The sequence below is a fragment of the Trichoplusia ni genome, chromosome 17 (genome assembly GCF_003590095.1).
Source record: "Trichoplusia ni isolate ovarian cell line Hi5 chromosome 17, tn1, whole genome shotgun sequence".
In the NCBI taxonomy this organism is placed as follows: Eukaryota; Metazoa; Arthropoda; class Insecta; order Lepidoptera; family Noctuidae; genus Trichoplusia; species Trichoplusia ni.
Window position 1 is genome coordinate 8,983,772 of NC_039494.1, and position 25,029 is coordinate 9,008,800.

The 25,029-nt window shown below is 36.4% G+C and overlaps 2 protein-coding genes across 6 annotated transcripts in view; one reads left to right on the forward strand and one right to left on the reverse strand.

Moving 5' to 3' along the window:
- Window positions 1-117: 117 nt before the first annotated feature.
- LOC113502258 (sorting nexin-6) lies at window positions 118-15,231 on the reverse strand. Its single transcript, XM_026883754.1, has 12 exons — window positions 15,078-15,231; window positions 14,166-14,294; window positions 13,574-13,744; window positions 12,659-12,780; window positions 11,526-11,694; window positions 10,452-10,611; window positions 9,325-9,440; window positions 8,473-8,582; window positions 7,602-7,674; window positions 5,391-5,500; window positions 4,662-4,764; window positions 118-1,084 (listed from the first exon to the last, which is right to left on the reverse strand). Exons 1-11 carry the CDS (start codon window positions 15,081-15,083, stop codon window positions 4,671-4,673), a joined length of 1,260 nt encoding a protein of 419 aa, XP_026739555.1. The 5' UTR covers window positions 15,084-15,231; the 3' UTR covers window positions 118-1,084; window positions 4,662-4,670.
- A 634-nt stretch (window positions 15,232-15,865) lies between these two features.
- The window catches only part of LOC113502257 (neurofibromin), a 70,398-nt gene continuing 61,234 nt past the window's right edge, over window positions 15,866-25,029 (forward strand). For 4 of the 5 annotated variants that reach the window (XM_026883749.1, XM_026883750.1, XM_026883751.1 and 1 more), the window contains exons 1-8: window positions 15,866-16,192; window positions 18,058-18,201; window positions 18,770-18,956; window positions 21,140-21,282; window positions 21,880-21,979; window positions 22,584-22,684; window positions 23,110-23,259; window positions 24,242-24,341. In XM_026883749.1, coding sequence (XP_026739550.1) covers window positions 16,133-16,192; window positions 18,058-18,201; window positions 18,770-18,956; window positions 21,140-21,282; window positions 21,880-21,979; window positions 22,584-22,684; window positions 23,110-23,259; window positions 24,242-24,341 — 985 coding nt within the window. In that variant the 5' untranslated portion in view covers window positions 15,866-16,132. Of the gene's footprint in view, window positions 16,193-18,057; window positions 18,202-18,769; window positions 18,957-21,139; window positions 21,283-21,879; window positions 21,980-22,583; window positions 22,685-23,109; window positions 23,260-23,279; window positions 23,464-24,241; window positions 24,342-25,029 lie in introns of those variants that run through there. The other variant, XM_026883753.1, reaches the window with a different exon arrangement.

Below are 25,029 nucleotides of genomic sequence, written 5' to 3' on the forward strand. Positions count from 1 at the left end.
TTTCGAATGAAATTAAGAAAACCATTGTTACGTTGTACATGCGTTAACCATTATTACAGACTATGGGGTAACGAAAACATGTTCTAATGTTTGGAAACAAATAAAAACCAATATAAATAAGGATAATCATATATTTTCTTAAAATATAAACATTTAAATATAACACGTTTCTCTTAAATGATACATACAAGTACAGAGACTTTATTAAAAACGACTCGTTTTTAGAAAGACAAGTTAAAAAAAAACAGACTAGAATTTAGAAAAACAATATCAAGTAAAGATATACCTAAAACAAATCTAATTAATCCGAAAGTTCCGATAGATTTCCAAAAGATATGGAATAATTACTATACTTTTAAACCTGAAACAAAAAATTAATATGACACGGTAAGTCGAAATCTCGTGTGACGTCACTTACCAGTACACATTGTAAAGACAAATGACGTCACTAGTCCGATTTGTATATGTTGCACATGTGTGCGATTTTAAAACAAAATTCTATAACATAATAAATATCATCTTTCTATAAACGAATCGTTATAAAATAATTGCATAGCCAAAACAAGTGATTATCTAAACTTAACACCACATTTACATAAGGGAATTATATTTAAATATACGACTAAAAAGTCTATTACTATCATACCGCAAAATCATACAACAACCATAACGACTGCCATAACTGGGACTGCGTTGTCAGTCCATCCGTCACTAGGCTGTATCTCACGAACCGTGATAACTAACTGGACAATTTAAATTTTAGACAGATGATGCATTTCTAATGTCGCTATAACAACGAATACAGATTGAGGTTAAGCAACGCTTGTTGCGTTCATAAATTTACTTATCACCCAACCATGTTTTTTAACTTTATCCAATTCGTACGGAACCCTCAGAGTCGCAAGTCTGACTATCCATTGTCCTAATTCTTTCAAATAAAACTAGAAAAAAAGGACATTTTAGTAAACGGTTGTTCTACAATTTTGTAGTAAGATAGTTTTGGATATATTTCATAACTTATACTAATAAGTATATTATTGTATTTTGACGTGATTTCAGTGAGCTTTTTCTCTTCGACAGCAAACTGTAATAGAAAATACATAAATATTGAACTTATTTTATAATAACATAGTGACGAATATTTAACTATTCTTAGAGATTACGAAATGAAATATTTCTAGATACACAAAATTGAAATTAATTGGATTCTTTTAAGAAGAAATACTTCAACATTAAGAGCAAATTAAGCCCTAAAAATTGTCTTACATCTATCTGTGCTACTTTAAACCCTGCAAGTGACAGAGATAGAATTAGAATTGACAGAGACCTCAATTTCAGATGATACATGGTCTAACCATACAAAGAAAACTAAGCAAAATTAAAAATTTGGTTCACGTTACACGTTATAAAATACAACAACAACAAAAAACAATTGCACCGTACAAAAAATAAGCTAAATCAACTTAACTAATCTATGATTAATTAAATGATGTAACGGTTAACTCACGCGTATTTATCGTCCCGACTAGTTGCGGACCCAACCGGAGTACTTAATCATGAACTGACGCGGCGGAAATTTCGAATCGGGACCCCGCCGCGTCAGCTAAGTATACCGTTGCGTCATTTAATAATGAATCATTCTCACGATAGTTACTATCAAAATAATCTATTATAAGCACAGAAATCTAAATAACAAGGTAATAGAAGTGCCAACGCCGCGTGACCTTGTCGCCACACTGGTGTCTTGGACGCCACCAGCGCGCGAACTTACGCTCAGTCGCTCGCGGAACGTTGTCACAGCAAGAACCACTAAAAATGGTGTTTTGCGGCGTTTCTCAGGCTGGAAATTCATCTGCATCGTGTAATAACATAAATAAATAGATAACATTTTATCGGTAAGTAAATTATTGCAGTAATAATGATGTTATTGCAAAATTAAATTTCAAAACATAACCTTCATTATAAACCATATGAATATCGCACCATCCTGCAACAATTGCATTCTTTACTAACCATTGCCTCTGCAGTAAGAGACTTACGGAAATGCACCGTTGTAAAAAGAGAAATGTATAACGAAAAATAATATTTTCAATACGATCGTATTTATAGTGGTACCGCCGCACAAAACTGTCGGAAATAGTGATGTGGTTAAGTGCGGACAAATTATCCAAAATGAACATTGTATACGAAAAGTAACAATTTTAATAGTCGTTTGTTTTTGTTAACATATTATTGAATATATTTTCATTTCAGATTCCCACAGGATTGAAATAAATACAAAAGACAAGTGGATGTCTACCACGGGTAAACGAAATTGGTACCCTACAACTTAGGCCGAATATACACTATGAAATTAGTTGCATGCATGATAACTTGCCGCCCGCGCCCCCCTCCATTGTTACGGCTCGGACCGCGCTCGCAACTGAATGTTTCGAAAAGTACGCCTTGCGTTATAGCATAGCATTGAATAAAAATTGCAATTTAAATTTATCCAAATCTCATAAAAACCCATTTTTTTATTATGAACGTTTACTAGTCATTGGATACATGAACTGGGCTGCTTTTGTAAGACGACTAAATATCACCGTATATACCAAATCTACCTACAAATTATTTCCTAATAATATTTTTTTTGTCAACCGTCAATCCGCGATTTTTTTTTTGTAAGTACATATTATAATGTAATCCATAGAAGAATACAACAAAAAACATTGTCACTCATAATTTCGTCTTTCATTATATTTCGGATCCGTAGTCAATCCCTAGTGTAGTTTACGTAATCACTACGACTAATGCAAAAAAATGTAATGACTGTGTGAGTTATTGAATCCATACAACGTCAAAGTCAACCTTATTGCAATAGATGTACGGCCTAGTGTTGTTTGCTTGGTCTTCTCGATGTTAATGTGTGCGTGATTGCGTAGTTATTTGCTGTGAATGTGTTGAAGCCCCGCCCACCGGCGACATGCGTTTCGATAGATCGCTGCGGTGTATGCCATTTCTATTACCTTGTTATTTAGATTTCTATGATTATAAGCTATTCAATTATAACATTTACTATTTATATTAATTTAAATACCCGAACATTGTCATAATAAAGATGTTAAGAGTTAGAATTAGATTCTCAAATCAATTGTAAACAAAGAAATTATTGAGTTTCTATTTTGCTATCAATATGACGCTTTTAAAATGTTTTCTTCTTAATTATTTTAAGATACTACTGACAAACGATGATAGGATTCTAAACTACAAATATTGAAATCTGGAATTACTGCAGTGAGCTAATAGCGTTGTGATCAATGCACAATGCTTTTCCTATATGGGAAGAGGCCTGAGGGCAGTAGTGGGCCAATTTTAGGCTGGTATTATCATAAATTGAGTGCGAAGGAAAATATTGTAAAGAAATTGATTAAATATTAGATATTAATTTATTAGACTATATAATGTATATTGTTATTATAATGTTTTAAGACAAATAGCTAACTAAAATGCTATTAACCGAGATAATTATTACAAATACTCTCTAAATCGAGTAATTTCTTAATCGATTACGTACAAGTAAAAATTATATAAATACAATTAATTAAGATGTGACTACTCGACATAATTACACTTGTATTTTACGGGATACTAGTTTTTTACCCAAACAGAAACTAAAGAAATACTCGATTTGCTGCAACGTCAGCTCATGATTGAGGACTCCGGTTGGGTCCGAAACTAGTCGGGCGATCCCGATAAATACGCGTGAGTAAACCGTTGTTCTAAACAATTATGAATTTGCCCATCAATTTGGAAGCATGTGGATTAATTAAGAGTCATGCAATATACCATAGCCAAATCAAATACTCCGTACATCCTTAGTAATTACTATGAAATATATATTACAATTTATACTTTATATTTAAATATACAATTACATATGTATATAATATTCCTACTTACTAAGTAGTTAGCTAATTAAAATTATAATTTTAAATATATTTTACTGTAAGATTTAGCCAGCGGACTCCCGTTTTTATACTTTTTAAGATTAAAAAAAACTTACTCAATCTACATACATTGGAATAGTATTATTTAGAACTTGTTTTGAAAAACCATGGTCGTATGTTAAAAACGGTTTCTGTGCATGAAATTTTTTTTTAATAGAAAGCAATTCACTTTCATACAATTTTGTTCAGATGTCAATAATTTAGTCCAATCCAATTTTCTTTTCAGGAATGGACAGCTATTTGTATTCCAAAATGTTTGGAAATTTTCCAAAATCCCTTTGAAGTTGATTCCTGCACTAAGTAATTTAGTTATTGTGCGGAGAATAATTCACAAACATTCAAGTCACATGCACAAAGACACCCAGACTCAGGACAAGCATTCGTGGATCAAAAAATCTGCACCTACAGGGTATCGATTTCAGACTTCAGATGTATGTAACAGACACACCACAGGGACCCATAGTACAACATGCCTTCCGTAACACTTAAGAACTCGAGATGGTCACCCATCAAAGGGCCTATGACCTTATCAAGAATAGCTTAACCTGTGAACAATCAACTTGTGCAGTTGTAGCTTGGCTACGAGCTACAAAAACGTTATTTAACATATAACCAATGGTTTTTCTTTAAACAAGTTATTAATTAATTATTAATTAATGATATATAACATACATGTCATGTTCACTGGCACTCCTTGAGCACTTGTAGAGATTTCCTGAACAGCTCCTGTTGGGAGCGAGCGTGCTTGATCTCCAACTCTGCTAGGTCCAATAGACTGGAGGGAGATAGAAAAATAGACATAAGATTAATATTGTATATATTATAAAGATTTTTTTGGAGTAGCCCTAATTGCTTCTTGCCTGGATTCAAACCAGATACAAGTTACTACATAAGGGCAACCATATTTATAATGCTTGAAAAATCCCGTGATAACAGGTGAGAAAAAAACTTCACAAAAAAATGAATAACAATTAAAAAAAATTCTCACTTTTTCTTTGCAATTTTATCTTAAATTAAAAACTAGTTTTCTATGTTAATTTCAAGACCTAGGCAAAAACATTCACACCACACTCACTGACTTGTAAGCTAATTAAAAATCTTATACACACCAAGTAAGGTTCATTATCCTTCAAAGCCTTTTTTTGGCGAGAGAACCCTCATTGACACCCAAAGAAGTGCTTAGTGTCTAAACCTGAACCGCCGTGCTACGTCATCTGCGTTTTTGTGTCGGTGTATGGCAATGCGTTGCAATCCTTCATTCACCGACCGCGGACTTCCACCGGCCAGTAGTGTGGTTGCGTCACTTTCCCGTGTTGTGTGGAGGCCGACGTGTAAAGAGCGTCGGCCTCTTCGCCTTATTATATTGGGACCACATGTGGTGGATTATAGTTGTAAGCGTACCTTTTCCTGAAAGCCGCGACCCGCCGAGTCCGGAAGTCGATGAGTTCTTCCCGCGCACGCGCCGACAGCTGCTCGAACTTAGCGCACGCGTCCGCCTGCGCCTGCTCCGCCTAAGATGATAACATAGTGGTATATGTCAAACATAAAACAAATCTCTTTTGTATAGGGGAAAAAATAAAATTGTGTAATACACAGAATTTAATTTGTTTTTACACAATTATATTAAGAACTGAGTTAAAACAAATAAAATGCTGACTTAAGAGCAAACGGCTACTAAACTTAAGGAGAATTTGGCTGATCAAGTAAAACTGTCACATGCAAAATTAATTTTGTAAGACTACATATTGGTTTAATAAAAAATCGCAGAAGTAGGACTCGCGACACTGAGGGCTGTGTAAAAAATAAGCTAAAGCCACTTGGGTGGCAACAATTTTTTTTTAATTTTTATTTAACAACTTTGTCGCTTAGCGAAAACACCGTTCTATAAATTACATAGAGCTTAAAACTGCAACACAAAAATTCGACCTAACGCTCTTTCTGATACCTTAAAAAGAGTTTGGCCTCTTCGGAAAACAGAAAAGCCAAAATACTATTTACATAGCCCACACTGCAACCAAACTATTAGCTTATAGGGTTCAGTCCGGACACATTCCACCAAGATATGTTGTACATGCTCTACTGCGCCACAGTCAGGACAGTTGGGCGATTTATTGGTATCAAATATTTACGACTTTTTATATATAGCATGGTAACAGACAGACAACGGAGTCTAAGTTATAGGGTAATAATAATATTCCACGACTTAACACAACGCCATCTAGTCTCTAACGAAGCAAAGCTTGTACGATGTGTACTGGACAACTGATAAACATACTTATGTATTTCTAACTACGTATTATACAACACTAACACACTAACTACTAAACATACACACACTACGACATTTAACTACATCTTTACCTCTTGAACATCCAATGGCTGCGTTATATACAGAAAGTTACATCAGACAAGTGATATTGGCTACATTATGTCAATGAAATACGATAAATAACCGTTAGACCATAAAAAACCTTTCAAATAAAATTTAAAAATACCGAATAACCCACATCTACACTAATATATAAAGCTGAAGAATTTGTTTGTTTGTTTGATCGCGCTAATCTCAGGAACTACCGGTTCAAATTGAAAAAAATAATATATGCTCAACAGACCATTCATCGAGGAAGGTTAAGGCTATATAACCACACACTGCAACTAATAGGTGTGAGGATACAATGGAAAATGTGGCAAAAACGGGGAAAATATTCATCTTCGAGGGCTTCCGTTCAAAAATTCCTAACTTATATCTTCTAATCACGCGAACGAGGTCGCGGGCAACGGCTGGTCACATATAATCTTTAGAAGAAATGTACAGACTGAGATAGAAGTAATTGTTACTGTCATTTCACAATTGGATTTCCGTATACCATTTTCAAGTCACTATTTTTTTCATCGAACGAAGCTAAGAACTCTCTTGAATAAGTCATCAATATTCTATTTCGTTGCGCCTTCATTTGAGTTCCCACTCGAGAATATTTGATATTTTAAGTAAGTAATTTTTCCTCACTTTCACTGCCCACAACTTTTATATGAATCAACCGAATTTTATCGAACTTGTTTAATCGATAAATCCGTTCGGGTACTATATTGCCACATAAATAAATGCTTGCCACACCCGCGAATTGAACCCATAACATGTCGGGCGAGCCGTGTAGCCGTGCAAAAGGTCTGTCTGAAGATTATGTTTTTAGACATAAAACAATTGAAATTCATTGACATATCTGTAGCCAGCAAAAACATTCACAGAAAATCACAAAAATAGTGACATAGAAATACACACAAATCATGTTATTAACAAAACAAGAACAAAAACAAAAAGATTATCTCAAATAGTTCTTTTTTATTGCAACTTTGCGCGTATTTATCGAGATCGCCCGACTAGTTTCGGACCCAACCGGAGTCCTTTATCATGAGCTATCGCGGCGGTTACGTCCCAAACTAGTCGGGCAATTCCGATAAATAAAACCGTTTTAAACAGTTCCATCATTTATTTATTTTTTCATATCAAATTAATACTGATTTGCTATAATATTAATAAGATAAAATGGAAGCAGTGTTTTTGTAAAAATAAATAAAATTATAATAAACTTATTATATTTTATTTAAACTTACCGCATGTACATCCTTGTTCTTCGCTCTCGCTTTTTCAAGATTCCTATTAGCAGCTTCATAAGCCGCAAGACATCTACACAAAAAAATATATAATTTAATATCATCATCGGCCTAGCCTTTTCCCAACTATGTTGGGGTCGGCTACCAGTCCAACCGGTTTCAGCTAAGTACCAGTGTTTTACAAGGAGCGACTGCCTATCAGACCTCCTCAACCCAGTTACCTGGGCAACACGCACCCCTTGGTTAGACTGGCTGTCAGACTTTTTCAAGCTTCTGACTACCTGTAACGACTGTCAAAGATGTAGGAATAACAGCCGGGACCCACAATTTAACGTGCCTTCCGAAACAAGGAGGAACTCGCTATGACAAAGATGGTCACATATAAAATATATAATTTAATAATTTGCCTTATATAATAAACCAATTGTTTTTAGGAAATCTTTAACTTTTCTCTACTATTAGATGTTCTATTGAGATAATTCACGTAAAGAAGGTTGAATAGAAAAAAAAGTATTTAATATCCTCTTAAGACCGTTTTACGTTAGGCTACTTTACTGTTATTATCTGATTTGTAATCGTCATAAAGATTTTAAGTAAATTGCAATTTTTTGTTTTTTTTTTTACGGTACAATTGTCCACTTAAGTCTTTGTCCGTTGGCTCAAACAAAAACTGTCTTGGCCTCTAATACGAGAGGGCGCCACTTGCTTTGCGTTACAATTTTAACAACAAACACATACAAACGACATCGAATAAAAAAGTACAGATCCAAAGTTATTGAAATGAAAAGTGAAATAAAACGGTTACAAACTGTTTAAAAAAAGTAAAGACAAATTAAAAACCTCCTCTTTTCTGCAGTCGGTTCTAACATACCTTAGTCTCCGTACCAGCACAGCCTTCGCGGCGTGCGCGTCCCGCATGTAGTACCGGAGCGTGTCCGCCAGCTTCAGGTCCTGGTCTGATGCCATGCGACCCTCGATTTTCTGGGATAAGGTAGATAAGACTTTAGGAATATATGTATTTTGGTGACGTGGAAATTGGTAGGAGAAAAGGGGAGGTCTATGGGCGGCAGTGTGAGGATATATATATATATATATAAAGGTTGTGGATGATGATGAAATTGGTTATTTCTAAGTATATTCTCTGGTGTTTTGGCAAAGCGAAGGAGTAAAAAAGAGTTTGTTCCGTGTTAATATTTTATTTTTTGCTATAACTCGTTTATATTGGCTAAAATATGACAGCCCACTTACGAAGTAAGATACAATATACAATATAGAGATACGATATAATAAAGAGTTTTTCTCGTGAGATGACGTCAGATAGAAAGGTACGGAAGAAGAAGACACGTTGCGCCGACCACAAATAACTAATTGGGGTAAGGGCAGGGGACTTACAAACTAAGATAAAATTTATTTATTTTCATTTTTTGTGACTTAGGGAATTAAGTAATTTGATCTTTGTGTCGCAAGGGGTTTCATAAATATTCAAGTCACATGCACTAAGACTTGAGTTGAGGTCACTACGCCAAACCCACTGAGTGCGAGGTGTCGCGAGTTCGACCCCCGCGTAGGACAAGCATTTGTGTGATCCATTAATGCTTGTTATGAGCCTGAGCCTTTGTGCATGTTACTAGAATGTTTGTGAAAGCCTTCGCGACACAAGGATTAAATTCCTTAATGCGAAAATTTTCGAAAATTTTAAAAGACTCCAACAGTTGTTACTCACCCGGCACTTGTCGAAGGTCTCTGCGGCTCTCGTGAGGAACCTCTCGGTGGGAGGCTGCTCCCTGGTGGCCAGCTGAGTGATGCACGACGACAGTCTGATGTGGGCGTCCGCCACCTCTGTGGGAACAAACGTATGTTGTTATAGCAACTATATGTGTTTACTGTCGGATGAAAACACGGCTACTAATATCTAACAAGTAATAATAATTTGCAACAAGTTTCACACAACGCCATCTAGTCTCAGACTAAGAAAAGCTTGTATTATGAGTAATTGACAAACTTATACATTTGTAATTACATATCTATACTAATATATAAAGCTGAAAAAGTTTGTTTGTTCGTTTGTTTGTTTGTTTGAACGCGCTAATCTCAGGAACTACTGGTCCAAATTGAAAAATTATTTTTGTGTTGAATAGACCATTAATCGAGGAAGGCTTTAGGCTATAAACCATCACGCTACGACTAATAGGAGCGAAGATACAATGGAAAATGTGAGAAAAAACAGGACGGGTATAAATCATAACTTATATCTTCTTCTACCCACGGGAACGAAGTCGCGGGCAACAGCTAGTATAGTATAAATAAATCACTCAGACACGTAAAAAATGTTCGTACTCACCATACAAACATTTGTCCAGAGTGGGAATCGACCCCACGACTTCTGGTATAGCAGTCAGTGCCACTAACTACTAGACCAACAGGCAAGAATAAGTGCAATGCGGGGGTTTTATAAACATTCCAGAAACAGTAAAAAAGTGACAGCGTGCTTTGCTGTGGAGATTGTTATTTGCGTTTCTTTAGTGTGATCAATAATCTATTTATTAAGAAGTCCAAAAAGTGCTATTTTATAGCCTAACTCGAATAAGTAAATTTTGATTCAAGTCACATGCCCAAAGACACCCAAGAACAAGCATTCGTGGATCACACAAACACTTTTCCTAGGCAAGACCAGCGTCTATAACACCCACCTCACTATTACCTGTACTACGCAGTCATCATCATTCCCCTGCCCTCATCCCAATTATTTTATTTGGGGTCGGTGCAACTAGTCTTCTTGTTCCATACCTTTCTATCGGCCGTCTGCCTGTACTTCGCAGTACAAGGGCCTATATGGTCCATCATACCTACCTTTATGCTTAGTAGTCATCCTGTCGACTTTGGCAACAGCCTCTTTCAGATGCGAGTAGTATTCTTGCAAGAACGTGGTCTCTTGCTCGAAGAAGTCGTTCACATCTCGAACCGTCGCGCCGAGATATATCTCATCCGTCGTTGTTGTCATAGAACGCATCTGAGGGTGAAATGTGTGAGTGTTTACGAATCAACGGTCAGGAAATATTGGTTGGTCCATACATGGGTGAGCTTAGTCATAACGAGTGCCTCCGTGTTTCGGAAAGCACGTTAAATTGTGGGTCTCGCCTGTTATTCCTACTTCTTGACAGTCGTTACAGGTAGTCAGAAGCTTGAAAAGCCTGATAACCAGTCTAACCAAGGGGTATCGTATTGCTCTGGTAACTGTGTCGAGGAGATCAGATAGGCAGTCGCTCCTTGTAAAACACTGGTACTTAGCTGAATCCGGTTAGACTGGAAACCGACCTCGACATAATTGGGAAAAGGCTAGGCCGATAATGGTCAAAAATATATTTTATATACAAGGCATAGAAATCAATAGTCAGGCGAAGAGCGGTGATAGGTTATTTGTGGTTTTGTTAAAGAAAGAATGGGAACTATGGTTGAAATTTGTAGAAAACACTTTGCATATACAGGGTCTTAATAATCAACATTTAGAGGTACTTTACTTAATTAGAGTTGAAAAGATCATCACAGGGTAACAGTTTCTGATACATTTTTAGATGCTTATATTTCGAAACCGTGTGCAGAAATCGCGAAAAATTAAGAAGTCAGGAAGAGAAAGAGAGTGGCCTTTGCCTATTAGATCGATCTGACACAGGCTATGGAAAAAGAAATGTAGTTGACCTGCTATTTTTTACGGAAAACTTTACTTTGATTTCCAGTGCACCCTGTATAATATGTAGCATCAAAAAACCTCACGAATATTTAAAACAGAAAGCAAACACCATTCTTATAGCAAAGCAACAAAAGACTATCATCAAAACTTATATTTACAATACAAAATTGTCATCGACTGCTCAAAATTGGGTATTATCCAATTCATCAATAAATAACTTGTTTTAACATGCTCACCAGTCCACCAATGAGATCCATCCTGCCCCTGGGCTTGGCGCACAGATCCTGCTCGTACTCCAGGAACACGCGCAAGTGAGCGTCGCCGCGGAACACCGGGTGCGCCGCCAACCGCTGCAGGAACACCTCGTGCATGGCTACAGTCTTCTTGAAGGTGGCTAGGTATTCACTGGCAAGGAAATACTTGGTATGAAATCTTTTGGAATATCCCTACTAATATTATAAATGCGAAAGTAACTCTGCCTGTCTGTTACGCTTTCACGTCTAAACCACTGAACTGATTTTAATGAAATTTGGTACAGAGATAGAGTTGACCGACTTGTAGTTTTTATCCCGGACTTTTGAAGAATTCTCTTGGAAACGCGATATAACCGACCGACTGTATATATACTGTATATAATATGCAGGTTTCTGAAAACCAATTCGATAAGGAGGTACTAATTTTGTGTTGAGCAAACAGAAAATTATAAGTTTAAAAATTGAAACATTTTTCCTCACTAGCTGTTACCCACGGGCCTGCCTGCTACAAATTCAAAATGATTTATTTAATTATCACAGTAATCTACCATTACAGGTTACTTAACTTAATGCGGTAGCTAGGACTAAACAAAGGTCTAAGTATTTATGTGAAGTAGGGTTTCAAAGATTGAATTATTATGCACATAGTTGCAGGTCTAAATTCCAGCAACTGTTTTACTATGTAATTTTCTGATAATTCTGATATGCATAGGCAATAAGTTAGCCTGATAGACATGCCCATCATTGCTCCTCCTAGAATTGCTTGTTGCTTCATCCACTTTTCTCTTAGATATGATATGGGATCGACGTAAAGGATTGCAGTTTGCAATAAACTACGTTACATAATACATGAAAGCTCCTTTTGGCGAGGTAACCTCAACCACACGACTATCAGAACGCTACAAAAAAACGATTGTATCGTCCCATTTTCCTCTACCATTAAATTCTCTTCATCTGCCAAAACCTTTAAACGCTCGCCCGCCGCGTCAGCTCATGATTAGGGACTCCGGTTGGGTTCGAAACTAATCGGGCGATCCCGATAAATGCGCGTGAGTAAACCGTTACATCGTTTAATAATGAATCAGTTATTACAAAAATAACTGAATGTCACTTACTCTTCCAGTTCCTCCTTCATCTTGAGGAACTCTTCCCTGGTGAGAGCACCCTCGCCTTCTCCGAGACGTTGGAGCTTCTCCCGGGAAGCGTCGAAGTCAGGTCGGGGGGGTGCCGGTGGGATCTGATGCAAGTAACCAGTTGAACAGTTGTTACTGAGATTTTGAAAAGTTTTATATGACATATGAGGTGGAAACAACGTGGTCTTGCATTTGTATGGCTGTATGATGTCTGTGGTATAGAACGCAGTATGAGGTCAGAGGGACTAGTAGTAGATCATACAAATCACATGCACAAAGACACCCAGACTCAGAGCAAGCATTAGTGGATCACTCAAATGCTTGTCGTATGCGGGGATCAAACCTGCGACACATCGCGCACATTGGGTTTGGCGTGGTGACCTCAACCGCTAGGGTATCCGTGCAGTCTAGATGCCGCTTTACGCCGCCATGTATTGCGTTGTCGCTCGTATACAACGTTAATAATAACTAGATATCTAAAAGTTGTTGTTTTTAATCTAATTTAAGCACTTTCTTGTCCAAATCCATGTTGCAATCAATTTAACCTGATACCTTCATTAACCTAATACTCCATTTGATTATTTAAGAAAATTAACAACCTTCTTGTGTCTTTTTTCACAAATACATTTTAAATAAACAAACATAATCTTTATGTTGTTTCAAATTGGTTTTTAATAATGTTTCATTAACTACGTTTTTAATCAAAAAGGCAAAAAAAAATATTTACGTTTTTAAATCACTTTAATAAAGGAATATAGTTTATCTAGAGGTCCTTAACACCAATGCAATTCATAAAAAGATATGAAAATCCTCTTTGTCTTTGTGTACTGTTGTAATGTTAATGAGTTTTTGTGTATTATTTGTTGTAGATTCAATAATAATAAATAAATAACTTACAATATATCCAGCGTACTCCTCATTCTCTTCGTAGCGGTCATGAAGCCAGACAAACTCCTCGTGTTGCCGCACTACAATAAACTCAGACTTTTGGAACTCTGGCAATGTTGTTTTAGTGTGTACCGTGAACTTTACTTTTTCTTTTTCGCTTAAAGCATCCGATATGTCGACCTGTTGGCAATAAATATTATTTTAAAATTATGCCCAATTTATTGCTATTCAAACCTATTTCCCAATGGGACTTGCAACACTGACAATTCTTTACAAAAAGGCTACAGATAAACACATTGGTTGGGTAAAGTAACAAAAGTTTAAAGATGACAATTTATGGATTTACACATATTTTGACCTTATTTTTATTTTTATTATTTGGTATTGTAGCAGCTACACAATACAACTGTGAAAATTTCAACTGCATACCTATGATTTTTTTGGGGCAATCAATTTTTGGTGAGGCTAATACTTAGTTCATGAGATACAGTCTGTTGATTGATTAACAGACTGACAAAAGCGTATCAGTCTTCCATTTTCTTTGCACTTTTACTTCTATTTTTATCCTTGTCTTACAGAACCCAAAAAAGAGTATACATACCAACAAACTATTATCAGCTAAACACACATTCTCATTGGGTTTCTTCTTGTCTAGTTTAGGGTCTAGAGAGCCTGGAGACGTCACTGAGGGTGCCGACAGGGGATCATGGTTGGTGTCTTCCACACAATCCTGAAACAAGTTGAGAAGGACTATAGCATGAAGTTTGGATTAAGTTATCATGTATAGCTAGAAAAAATATAGAAGTCAGGCAAAAGAAGTACATGTCATAGGATGTGAACTAACTTGTAAGATCTCATAAGAAAAAAATTCTACTGTCTACTACTTAAAAACATAATTTTATCAAAATTGGTCTAGTATGTGAGTGTATGAAGGGACAAACACACACAAAATTGCTGTTTGCCAAATTTAAGCCTAAACTATTTTGAGGAAAATTTAATTCCTATTAGACAGCACAATGATGATAGTATGCTTCACAGGCTATGTGTTCCGAGATAGCTTATGAACTTTTCCTGTTAATCACCAAATTTAACGTCAAAGGATTACACTTATCACTCATACAGTTTAGCACTCTTATCAAACGTATGATTCACACGCCAATTATGTTTTACATGCACACGAACATTTTAGAACGTGAAAGATACCAATTAACACATAAAAACATCAATACTATCAACAAGGTCGCAAGAGATCTTAAGCGAAAGAAAAAACAAAAAATTACTGCACCACGTCACACAATTTAATTATTTGTATACGTAAGTATATTCGTTAACTGTATAACAGAATAGATCATAACACCTTTACCATCATGATTTTATTGACAGTGAATCATTAAATTAACACGTCCGGTGAAATTAAACAATAAAGATTTTTCCAATAGAAGACGCCCCCCGGCATAGCTTGTAAAACATTAAGTTTGTGCTTATAATATTACAAAAACAAAGTAAAACTCACCATCATTATGAGAGATAAGCTTCGTACTGTTGTTTAAAAACTAATTTGGACGCTTTCGATTATTATCCTTGTTGGAATTAACGATTTAATTAAGCGACAGCAAGTTTTTGTACACAGACACACAGAAGAAAATAAGAATGATTGTCAAAACTCAAACGTCAGAATGACCAAGCAGTGTTGCCAAGCTGTACCTGGCTGTGATTGAGTAAGAATGGCAAAAAACTGATGAAAACGTAAGCGGAAATAAAACAAACATAATTGGTTCCAGTGATTAATTCGATAACAGTTTTACCCTCGGTGTTCACTTTTATATCGTGTTTTTACAAAAAATCTAACGTTTCAAAATGTAGTTTGAAGAGTTTCACTATGATTTCTATACGAAAGGATAAAACATTTCTACTGTAAATACCCTGCCATAGATTTGTTTTATCTTCTTTTACTAGACTTAACTATAATATAAGTTCACAGAACAGAGTAATACCGACTAGTACTATACATTGGATAACGTATAAACTTATCATGAGTATCATAGTATATCAACTGGTCGTCGCTTCTTTGAAACGCATGTCCAACTTTATCGATTGCTGTTGGTCGGTGCAAAGAAAATACCACAGTAAAATTATTACGAACATTGGTAGAATTATCTTGAACTTGTTGCAGCCAAAGTAGATGTTATTTTACTTTGGAAATCATTACACACATTTATTTTAATCAATCTAAAGTGGTGGTCAACTTACTTTCAAATTTGAAATATTTTGAAAGTTTTCTTCTTTTTAGTTCAATTTTGCGAATTATATCTTCATCGCTGCAATGGAGCAAGCAATGAAATATTAGGTCTTCACACTGTTAAGCTCTTATTCACATTATTTTTTATAAAACTTACATGAATTTTCAAACTGTCAAGTACGTGGTAGTATTGAGAGTCATATCCTTGTATCACAGATTCAAAGCTGACAGTAGTAGTTTATAGAAATTGAAGATCTGCAATGGTAGTGTTAAGGATTAAATGTAGTTTTTAATTTATTTACACAAACTATACACATTTTATAACTAAAATGGGCACGCAAAAACCTGGTGAATGGGCCAACTCGTTGATTGCTCGATTCGAAGAGCAGGTAAGTTTAAAAATGAACATTTAATTTAATTTTTAAGACCCACCCAAATATGGAGGTTTCGGGGATGTAAACAAAATTATTATTTTTTAGTTAAATTTAGGCATTTGGGTCCTGAAATAGCTTTTAAATGTGATTGTTATATGAATTCTGACATGTTTGAGTATGAATTGTATCTCGTCACTTGTAAATTCACGGTTTTGGTAATATATATGTATAAGGTAGCGAAAAGTATTGATCGGCCGGCGGGCATTAGTCTTCCACCCACTACCTTAGTACATAGTACTCATTAGTCCTTACCACAGCCATATGTTACTATAGTTACTATAAAACACCGAAATCTGGCTGAATATGAAACAACGAGTATTCTATATATAAAAAATTGTTTGGTTTTAATCCATTGTTTACAAAAAAAACAGAATGGAGGATCTTAGTCTGATTGGTCTTGGAAGAATTTGTTTTAGAGAGATGAAATTAAAATGAAGAAGCCTTTTTTATTAACTTGCTTATTGCAGTGGAACTAAAATTAAAAATATTAAATAAAATTAAAAGTATTCAATAAAATTAAATATTAGTTTTGTTTGAGACATTTAGAATTAGGTTTTTTTTAGTGACTAAACACAAAAAAGAAGAATGAAAAATTAAACCTAAAACTCTTTGCTAAATGCAACAGTTGCTTCACCAACTAAGCTTCCAAGAAGACATAAAATCTTTCCAACACAAACTGTCACATCTATGGCAGATATTACTAATATTGTAACAGTTAATTTGGCATTATAAGGAGCCAGTATTAAATAACATAGATACTTTTATTTCACATTATCCTTGATTGGTCATCCTTTATTATCCTTGATTTTTATTCTATTTTTACTAACATTATCTCTTTATATTTTACCATATTCTATGCTTTATAAAAATTTCATAAGCAATATTTAAAAAAACAAAGTTTATAAAAAAATATAGTTTTAAAGAAATATAGTGATATCCAGAATTAGACTTATTATCTTACATGCCACTTGCCATGGTGGCATTCAGTCCTATGCATTGATTTATATGCAAAAAGTATACGCAAATTTTTTTCACAGTATCAGATGTTTTCATATACTTCCCTCTGCCATCAAAAAAACTCATCTTTTTTTACTTTATATATTTATTTGACTTCAACCAAGTGTAATTACATTGAATTTGTCATTTTTACCATCCTATAGATTTCCTACTGCTAGGCACAAGCCTGCTACAATAAAGGGAAGGTTTGAGCTTAACTTAGATCATCATTTCACCTCATCATCATCATCATCATCATCATCCACAGCCTTTATCCTCCCACTGCTGGGCATAGGCCTCCCCTTTTTCGTGCCAATTTCTACGGTCCTGTGCTAACCTCATCCAGACTCGACCCGAGACCTTTATAATGTCATTCATTTCACCTCACTTTGGTCTAACTCAATTTCAGACTCCAATATTTGGGATCCTCTTTTTATGAAGATTCTGATACTGCTACTTTACCGTTTGTCAGTGGTGTCTTATACTGTTGTATGTCTGTGCTATAGACAAGAACAGTTAACTTTGAAAAAGTTACATAAATACTTGCCTGCATACAAACATAGAATTTTTCTTTAAATTTTATTAAAATTGAGCCACACACCATGACTGCCGTATTGGCGACTTCTCCTTTCGCGGGTCTGCTGGCAGAAATTTCTTAAGAAATAAGCAATACCCTTGTACATCATTTATGTATATTTTATGTGTTATATTATTTTTAAGACCCTTTGTGTGTGTATATAAATTATTAAATAAATAAATAAAAATAGAACCACAAGACCACCTTGTCATAATCATCTAACTAAATATATTTTCTGTATTCCCAGCTGCCATACAAAACGGGTGCTCAGAACTTGCACTCCCGTATCAACGAGGAACAATGCAAGGCGTGCCTCGTCCAGATCAGCAGGCATCGCTTCTCGTTAGTCATCGCCGGCCTCACTAAGATCCTACAAAGGGTTAATGAACTGGTGAGTTATATAACTTGGTAATATTATTAATGTGAAAGTGTGTGGGGATTAGTTTTTGTTATCCTTTCACACAAAAACTGGGATAGTTTTTAATGTTTATATTCCGATTTCTAGGGGATCATTTTAGGTTTGTGGCGGGCGGAGTAGCTGGCAACAGCTAGTTGTTTTTAAGGCCAAATTCAAACCAATACCAACCATAGCTTCCAGGTTTAGTGTGTGAATGGTAGGCGATATGGGGTGATGGCTACTGGTGTATTTTGTATTTACGCTCATAACAAGCTAATAACTGCTCGAAACTACGAAGCCTACATTGTTTAAATGATAATTGAGAATGGGGTGGAGGGGTAATCTAAAGGTATGGGTTTTGATAAAAAAAAACATGAGTTTCTGTTCAAAGTATGGGGAACTCCCAAAATGTATAGTTTTGTTTTCTATTTTTGCTTGAAAATAATGACAAATACACTTACTACCAAGCACGGTAGTGAGATGAAAGAGATACCTTCTTAAACTTCCACTTATTATTTTTCATTTTTCTCACTCTAACTCTCTCTGTACTCTCAACCCTCAGTACCAGCCCTCCATAGCGATATGCGCGAACCGTCCACTCACGGAGCTGGAGAAGGGCTACCACGACAGCCTGGTCATAGTCCTGGATACCCTGGAGATATGCCTGAGCTCCCAGCCCAAGGACACAGCGAAGTACGATGAAGCTATGAATGTTAAAATACTGTTGAGAGAAGTCTGTCAGTTTATAGGTAAGTGTCTTTAGTATTATAACTGCATGGATAGTGGTTGAGGTCATCATGACAAACTCACTGTGCGCGATGTGTCGCGGGTTCGATCCCTGCGTAGGACAAGGTTCTGTGTGATAGGGGTGGGGTAGTGGGGGCGGGGTGTGGTATATTTTTTATCCCATTTAACTGACAATATGGTACCTATCAAGATGAAAGCAATTCAGTCACTTGAAAATATCAACGAAATCTTTGATTGGTTGTGATTCTATTACCTAGCTATCCCGTAAGCACTAGATGTTTGTTAGAAAAATGGATAACCCCACGCCCAGTAGTGGATTCATCATCATCATCATCATCCACAGCCTTTATCCTCCCACTGCTGGGCATAGGCCTCCCCTTTTTCGTGCCAATTTCTACGGTCCTGTGCTAGCCTCATCCAGACTCGACCCGAGACCTTTATAATGTCATCGACCCATCTTGCTCCCGGACGACCGACGCTTCTTTTGCCTTGTCTTGGCCACCATTCTGTCACCGCCCTAGTCCACCTGCCATCACTTCGACTGGCCAAGTGGCCTGCCCAGCTCCACTTCAGCCTCGTTATTGTGTCACCGACGTCTCGAACTTTGGTTCGTTTTCGGATATCCACATTACGGACTCGGTCTTGGAGTTTGATGCCTAGCATAGCGCGCTCCATGGCTCTCTGTGCTACTTTAATCTTATGGACAGCCTCATGTGTAAGCGTCCATGTCTCGGCACCATAAGTCATAGTGGGCAGGACGCACTGGTTAAAGAGACGAGTTTTAAGACACTGTGGAATTTGGCGTGACTTCATTATATCGTCCAGCTTCCCGAACGCCGCCCATCCAAGTTGCACTCGTCTGGAAATCTCCTTAAGCTGGTGCTCCTTGCTAAAAGATAGAATATGACCAAGATACACGTAGCTGTCTACAGTCTCCAGGACTTCATTGCCAACTCTAATGGAATTGAAAGAGCTGGAGACGTTCGACATCACCTTGGTCTTGGACATATTCATCCTTAAGCCCACCTTTAAGGAAGCATCCGAAAGATCTTTTATTAAGGTTTGGAGATCGGTTGAATTTTCTGCAAAAAGAACCAGATCGTCTGCAAATCTAAGGTGAGACAGGAAGACACCATTGATCTTAATTCCACGTGAGTCCCAGTCAAGCTTTTTAATGACGTCCTCTAGAACAGTGGTAAAAAGCTTGGGTGAAATCGTATCACCCTGCCTCACTCCCCTCTCGAGTGGAATAGGGTTGGTCAAGTTATGCAGTCTCACTTGCATTGTTGCGGAAGTGTAGAGTTCGCGGAGGATTCTAACATATTGAGAATCGATGAAGCAGTGATGGAGACCATTAAACACAGCCCAGTGCTCGACACTGTCAAAAGCCTTCTCAAAATCGATAAAGGCCATGCACAAGGGCTGGTTAAACTCCTGGCTCTTCTCCATTAACTGCTTCACTGTGTGGATATGGTCAATTGTCGAATATCCACTCCTAAATCCGGCTTGCTCCAATGGCTGGTAATCGTCGAGCTGTCTTGTAAGTCTATTGCAGATGATTTTAGCAAAAAGTTTGTAAATTTGAGAAAGAAGGCTTATGGGTCGATAGTTATTTAATGATGCTTTGTCTCCCTTTTTGTGAATAATTGTTACTATTGCATTTTTCCACGGATCTGGTGTGCAAGCTTGATATAAAACATGATTAAAGAGCTCCACAAGAACTCGACGGACTGGTAAGCCACCTGCTCGGAGCAGCTCTACTGTAATATCATCCTGACCAGGAGATTTGTCACTTGATTATTAAAGACTAATTATAATCAAAATGTTTAAATTTCTAATAGGCCTAAAATAGAGGCTTGAGAAAACTTTAGATTACAGAACTAGTGACTTTGACTGGCCTGTTGGTCTCGTGGTTAGAGACCCTGACTGCTGTACTGGTCTTGGGGTCGATACCCACCCAGGATAAATGTTTGTGTGATCTGCACAATCATTTGTTCTGTGTCTGGGTGTCATTTATCTATACTACATTTGTTTTTGTAAGTTCGTTTATCAGTTGTCTAGTACTCATAATACAAGCTTTGCTTAGTTTGAGAATAGATGGCGTTGTCTAAACTTGTGAAATATTATTATTTATTAGTATGTGTAAGTAATTTTCTTCTTCTAACAGTATTTACTTCATTTTCAGTATCAATATACTACTACACGGACATGCGCAATGAGAGTACAGTTAACAACACCCTGTTAAGACAGTTGGCCAGTAAAGTGCTGTTCGCGTTAAGCCTAAACTTCTTTAACGCTGTGTTCAACAGGATTAGTGCTAGATTACAGGTATGTGGATTTATATTAAATTATGGGCTGCACGGATAGCCGAGTGGTTGAGGTCACCAAGCTAGAAAAAGTGCGCGACATGTCGTGGGTTCGAACCCCAAGAAGGACTGTGTGATTCAGAATTGCTTGTTCTGAGTTTTTGTTTGTTTGTGAAATCCTCTGCGAGAATAGGATTAAATGAATTGTGCGGGAATTGTGGTCTCTTGATGTACTAATTTAATTTTTTGTTTTGTAAAGAGAAAGCAAGAAACTAATACATCCAGTAAAAAGTCGACAATTTATTTTTCTGTTTGCGTCTTGTACTTTAATACATAATCATGAATATATAACCAAATTTTTCTTTTGTCCGCGAACATAAATTGATCAGATAATAGCGAATATACGATATCGTTACATCAAAAGCTCTCTCCTAAACTTAAAAGCAGTTTATCTTTGTCAATTTTTTTATTTTGTAACTCAGGGACTAAATTGATTTTTTACTTTTATACCCAGTCGTCATCCCTATTAAAAAAGCCTCCCAAATTTATAAATTAAACTATAGTTTTTACTAAACTTAATATTTAACTATAGTTTTAACATTCAAATTGATGATTCCAGGAACTTTCGTCTAGCTCGGAAGAGAACCCCGATTACACAGACATAGAGCTGATACAACACATCAACGTCGATATACTCAGGCTTATACGGCTGCTAACAGGTAAAAATACTTATAATTATATAGAAGTATACCCATAGACTGTCTGTCCACCCCATGCACATACACACACACACCCCCCCATGTACATACACGCACACACCCCCCCATGCACATACACACACACACCCCCCCATGCACATACACACACACACCCCCCCATGTACATACACACACACACACCCCCCCATGCACATACACACACACACCCCCCAATGTACATACACACACACACCCCCCAATGTACATACACACACACACCCCCCCATGCACATACACACACACCCAAGCATACAGCACATACACCCAAGCACACACACGCACATACATCCATGCATACACACGTGCACACATCCATGCAAACACAGACACACCCATGCACACACACGCACACACACACACACGCACACACACACACACACACAAACGCGCGCGCGCTCGCGCTCGCACTCGCACACTCACACAGAGAGAGAGGGAGAGAGAGAAACACAAACACGAGCACTTTTCATATTACATCCCTTTTTGCAATGTGTGCACATATAATCTGTAAACATATAAGGAAGATTTTTTATATTATTACAATGATTGTTATTTAATATGTTTTCAGAATCAATACAGAAATTTAAGTTACTAAGGAAGTCAGCGCACATAGTATTAGTTTCGTCTTTAGAGAAAGCAATATGGAATTGGATGGACACATACCCTCAAGTAAGTTTAATTTTTAAACTTGGAGATTTTTGAAAAAAAACTTAATAAATAATAATAATAAATAATTAATTATGCTCAAATTTCAAATCAAAGACTCCCAGAATAATTACGATTGAATCATTCGAGGATCACACATATAATTTTCCTACGCGGGGGTCGAACCCGCGTTTCTAGTTTTTGTTTTTATCTTTAACTCTCTGGATAAAAATAAAAACATTGGATTGAACATTGCAAAAACTTAATTTATTTTCAATTCTAATGTCATCATGCAATAATTTTAAGTTAATGTTTCTTATGTATGCCAAAATTGTATTGTAATATGATTTTTTTTTAGTTTGGGGAAAATTTGAAAAATGTAATCTTTATGTTATATTTCCTTGTGTAGAATTTGCCTCGAAATAATTAAACCCAATATTATTCAACAGGAATTCGCAGAAGTACAATGCCGGCCTAACGATGAACTGAGCAAGTGTTGCGACACGTTGTTCGATATATTACAAGACAGTTTCTCTGATAACAAGAAATCAAGAGTTGCTATGTGGCCGCTACAGATCATGCTGCTAGTTCTCAACCCTGTGAGTATGGTTATAAGGACTATATTACCTTGCATATGAGGTTTAGAGGCTCAGCTAGTTGCTATGTGGCTGCTTCAGATCATGCTGCTAGTTCTCAACCCTGTAAGTATCGTTATAAGGTCTATATTACATTGTATGAGAGGTCTAGAGAGAGGGGTAGTCGCTATTTGCCCGCTACAGATCATGCTGCTAGTTCTCAACCCTGTAAGTACGGTTATGAGGTCTATATTACATTGTATGAGAGGTCTAGAGAGAGGGGCAGTCGCTATTTGCCCGCACAGATCATGCTGCTAATTCTCAACCCTGTGAGTATGGTTATAAGGTCTATATTGCCTTATATGTGAGGTCTAGAGAGAGTGCCAGTTGCCATGTGGCCGCTACAGATCATGCTGCTAGTTCTGAACCCTGTGAGTATGGTTATAAGGTCTATATTACCTTGTATGTGTGGTTTAAGGAGAGGTGCAGTCATAATTTTGATCTAGCGTAAGGGATCGTGGAATCCAATTGATATAACTGATTATCTTATTATTGTATGTATTCATTTTATTTCTTATTTCTGTGTTATGTATGTTTATGTATATGTTTACATGTTTTTAACAATAGTGGACCATCTACCTCTGGACATAATGATAATTTTCAATGTCCATCCAAAGGTTGTCTGGAAGATACGCTTTTAGCGATAAGACCGCCATTGTACCCTAACATTGTATGTATTAAGAATCACTGCTGCAATTCCATGGTGTACAATAAAGAAAATTCTAATGTAAATACTTTAAAACTTGATCAGTATTAATAAGTTACAGAATCCATGTAAATCTAAATCCCTATTAAAAGTTACAAAATCTAAGTTGTAGAAAGACATTAGGTCACCAGGATGATAGCCTTTGCCCAGCTGTGGGACTCAGTGGACCACATAAAAGAAAAGATTAATTAAATTTGTATTTAGTAACAATATATTTTTCATATAATTTGTTCTCAACAGAAAGTTCTAGAAGAGATAGTGAATGCCGACAGTGGCGCCCCCTGCAGCCCGCGACACACGAAGAAGAAACATTTCATAGATTCAGTCAAACGGGGACTTAGTAAGTTTCATTTGATTGTCTAAAATTAAATTTTAATAGGTTTGTTTTTGTTTCATAAAGGATGAATCAATTTTAATTGTATACGAAAGTTATAAGTTGGCATGTCTGTCTGTCTGTGGCAAGTTTCATCATAGCTCACAAATGGATTGACTGATTTCTGTATAGTTTGTTTTGTATTAAAGGTAAATCATGTGCGAGTGTTCTTAGACATTCGATAAAAATTGGTCAAACCATGTAAAATCTGTGCGGTAAAAGTTTCTAATTTAGAAAATATACCTATCCAATACCTTCGTCTCCTTATAATATATAAAAATGAATTGCTGTTCGTTAGTCTCGCTGAAACTCGAGAACGGCTGAACCGATTTGGCTTATTTCAATCTTGAAATATTCGTAGCAATGGAGGGAAGGTTTAAAACGCTAATAAAATATGAAAAAAAAAATTTGGTCTTAATTATTATCATAGTCTGTTAGTCAGTACGTAGTTCGCAAGAACAGCTAGTTTTTTTTATAAATCTGTCTATCTTACTATACAACTTTTTTTAAGTCAAATACCCTATTGAACACCCAATTTCTATTATTAAATGATGTAACGATTTACTCACGCGTATTTATCGGGGTAGCCCGACTAGTTTCGGACCCAACCGGAGTCCTTAATTATGAGCTGACGCGGCGGGATCGCGAGGCGAAC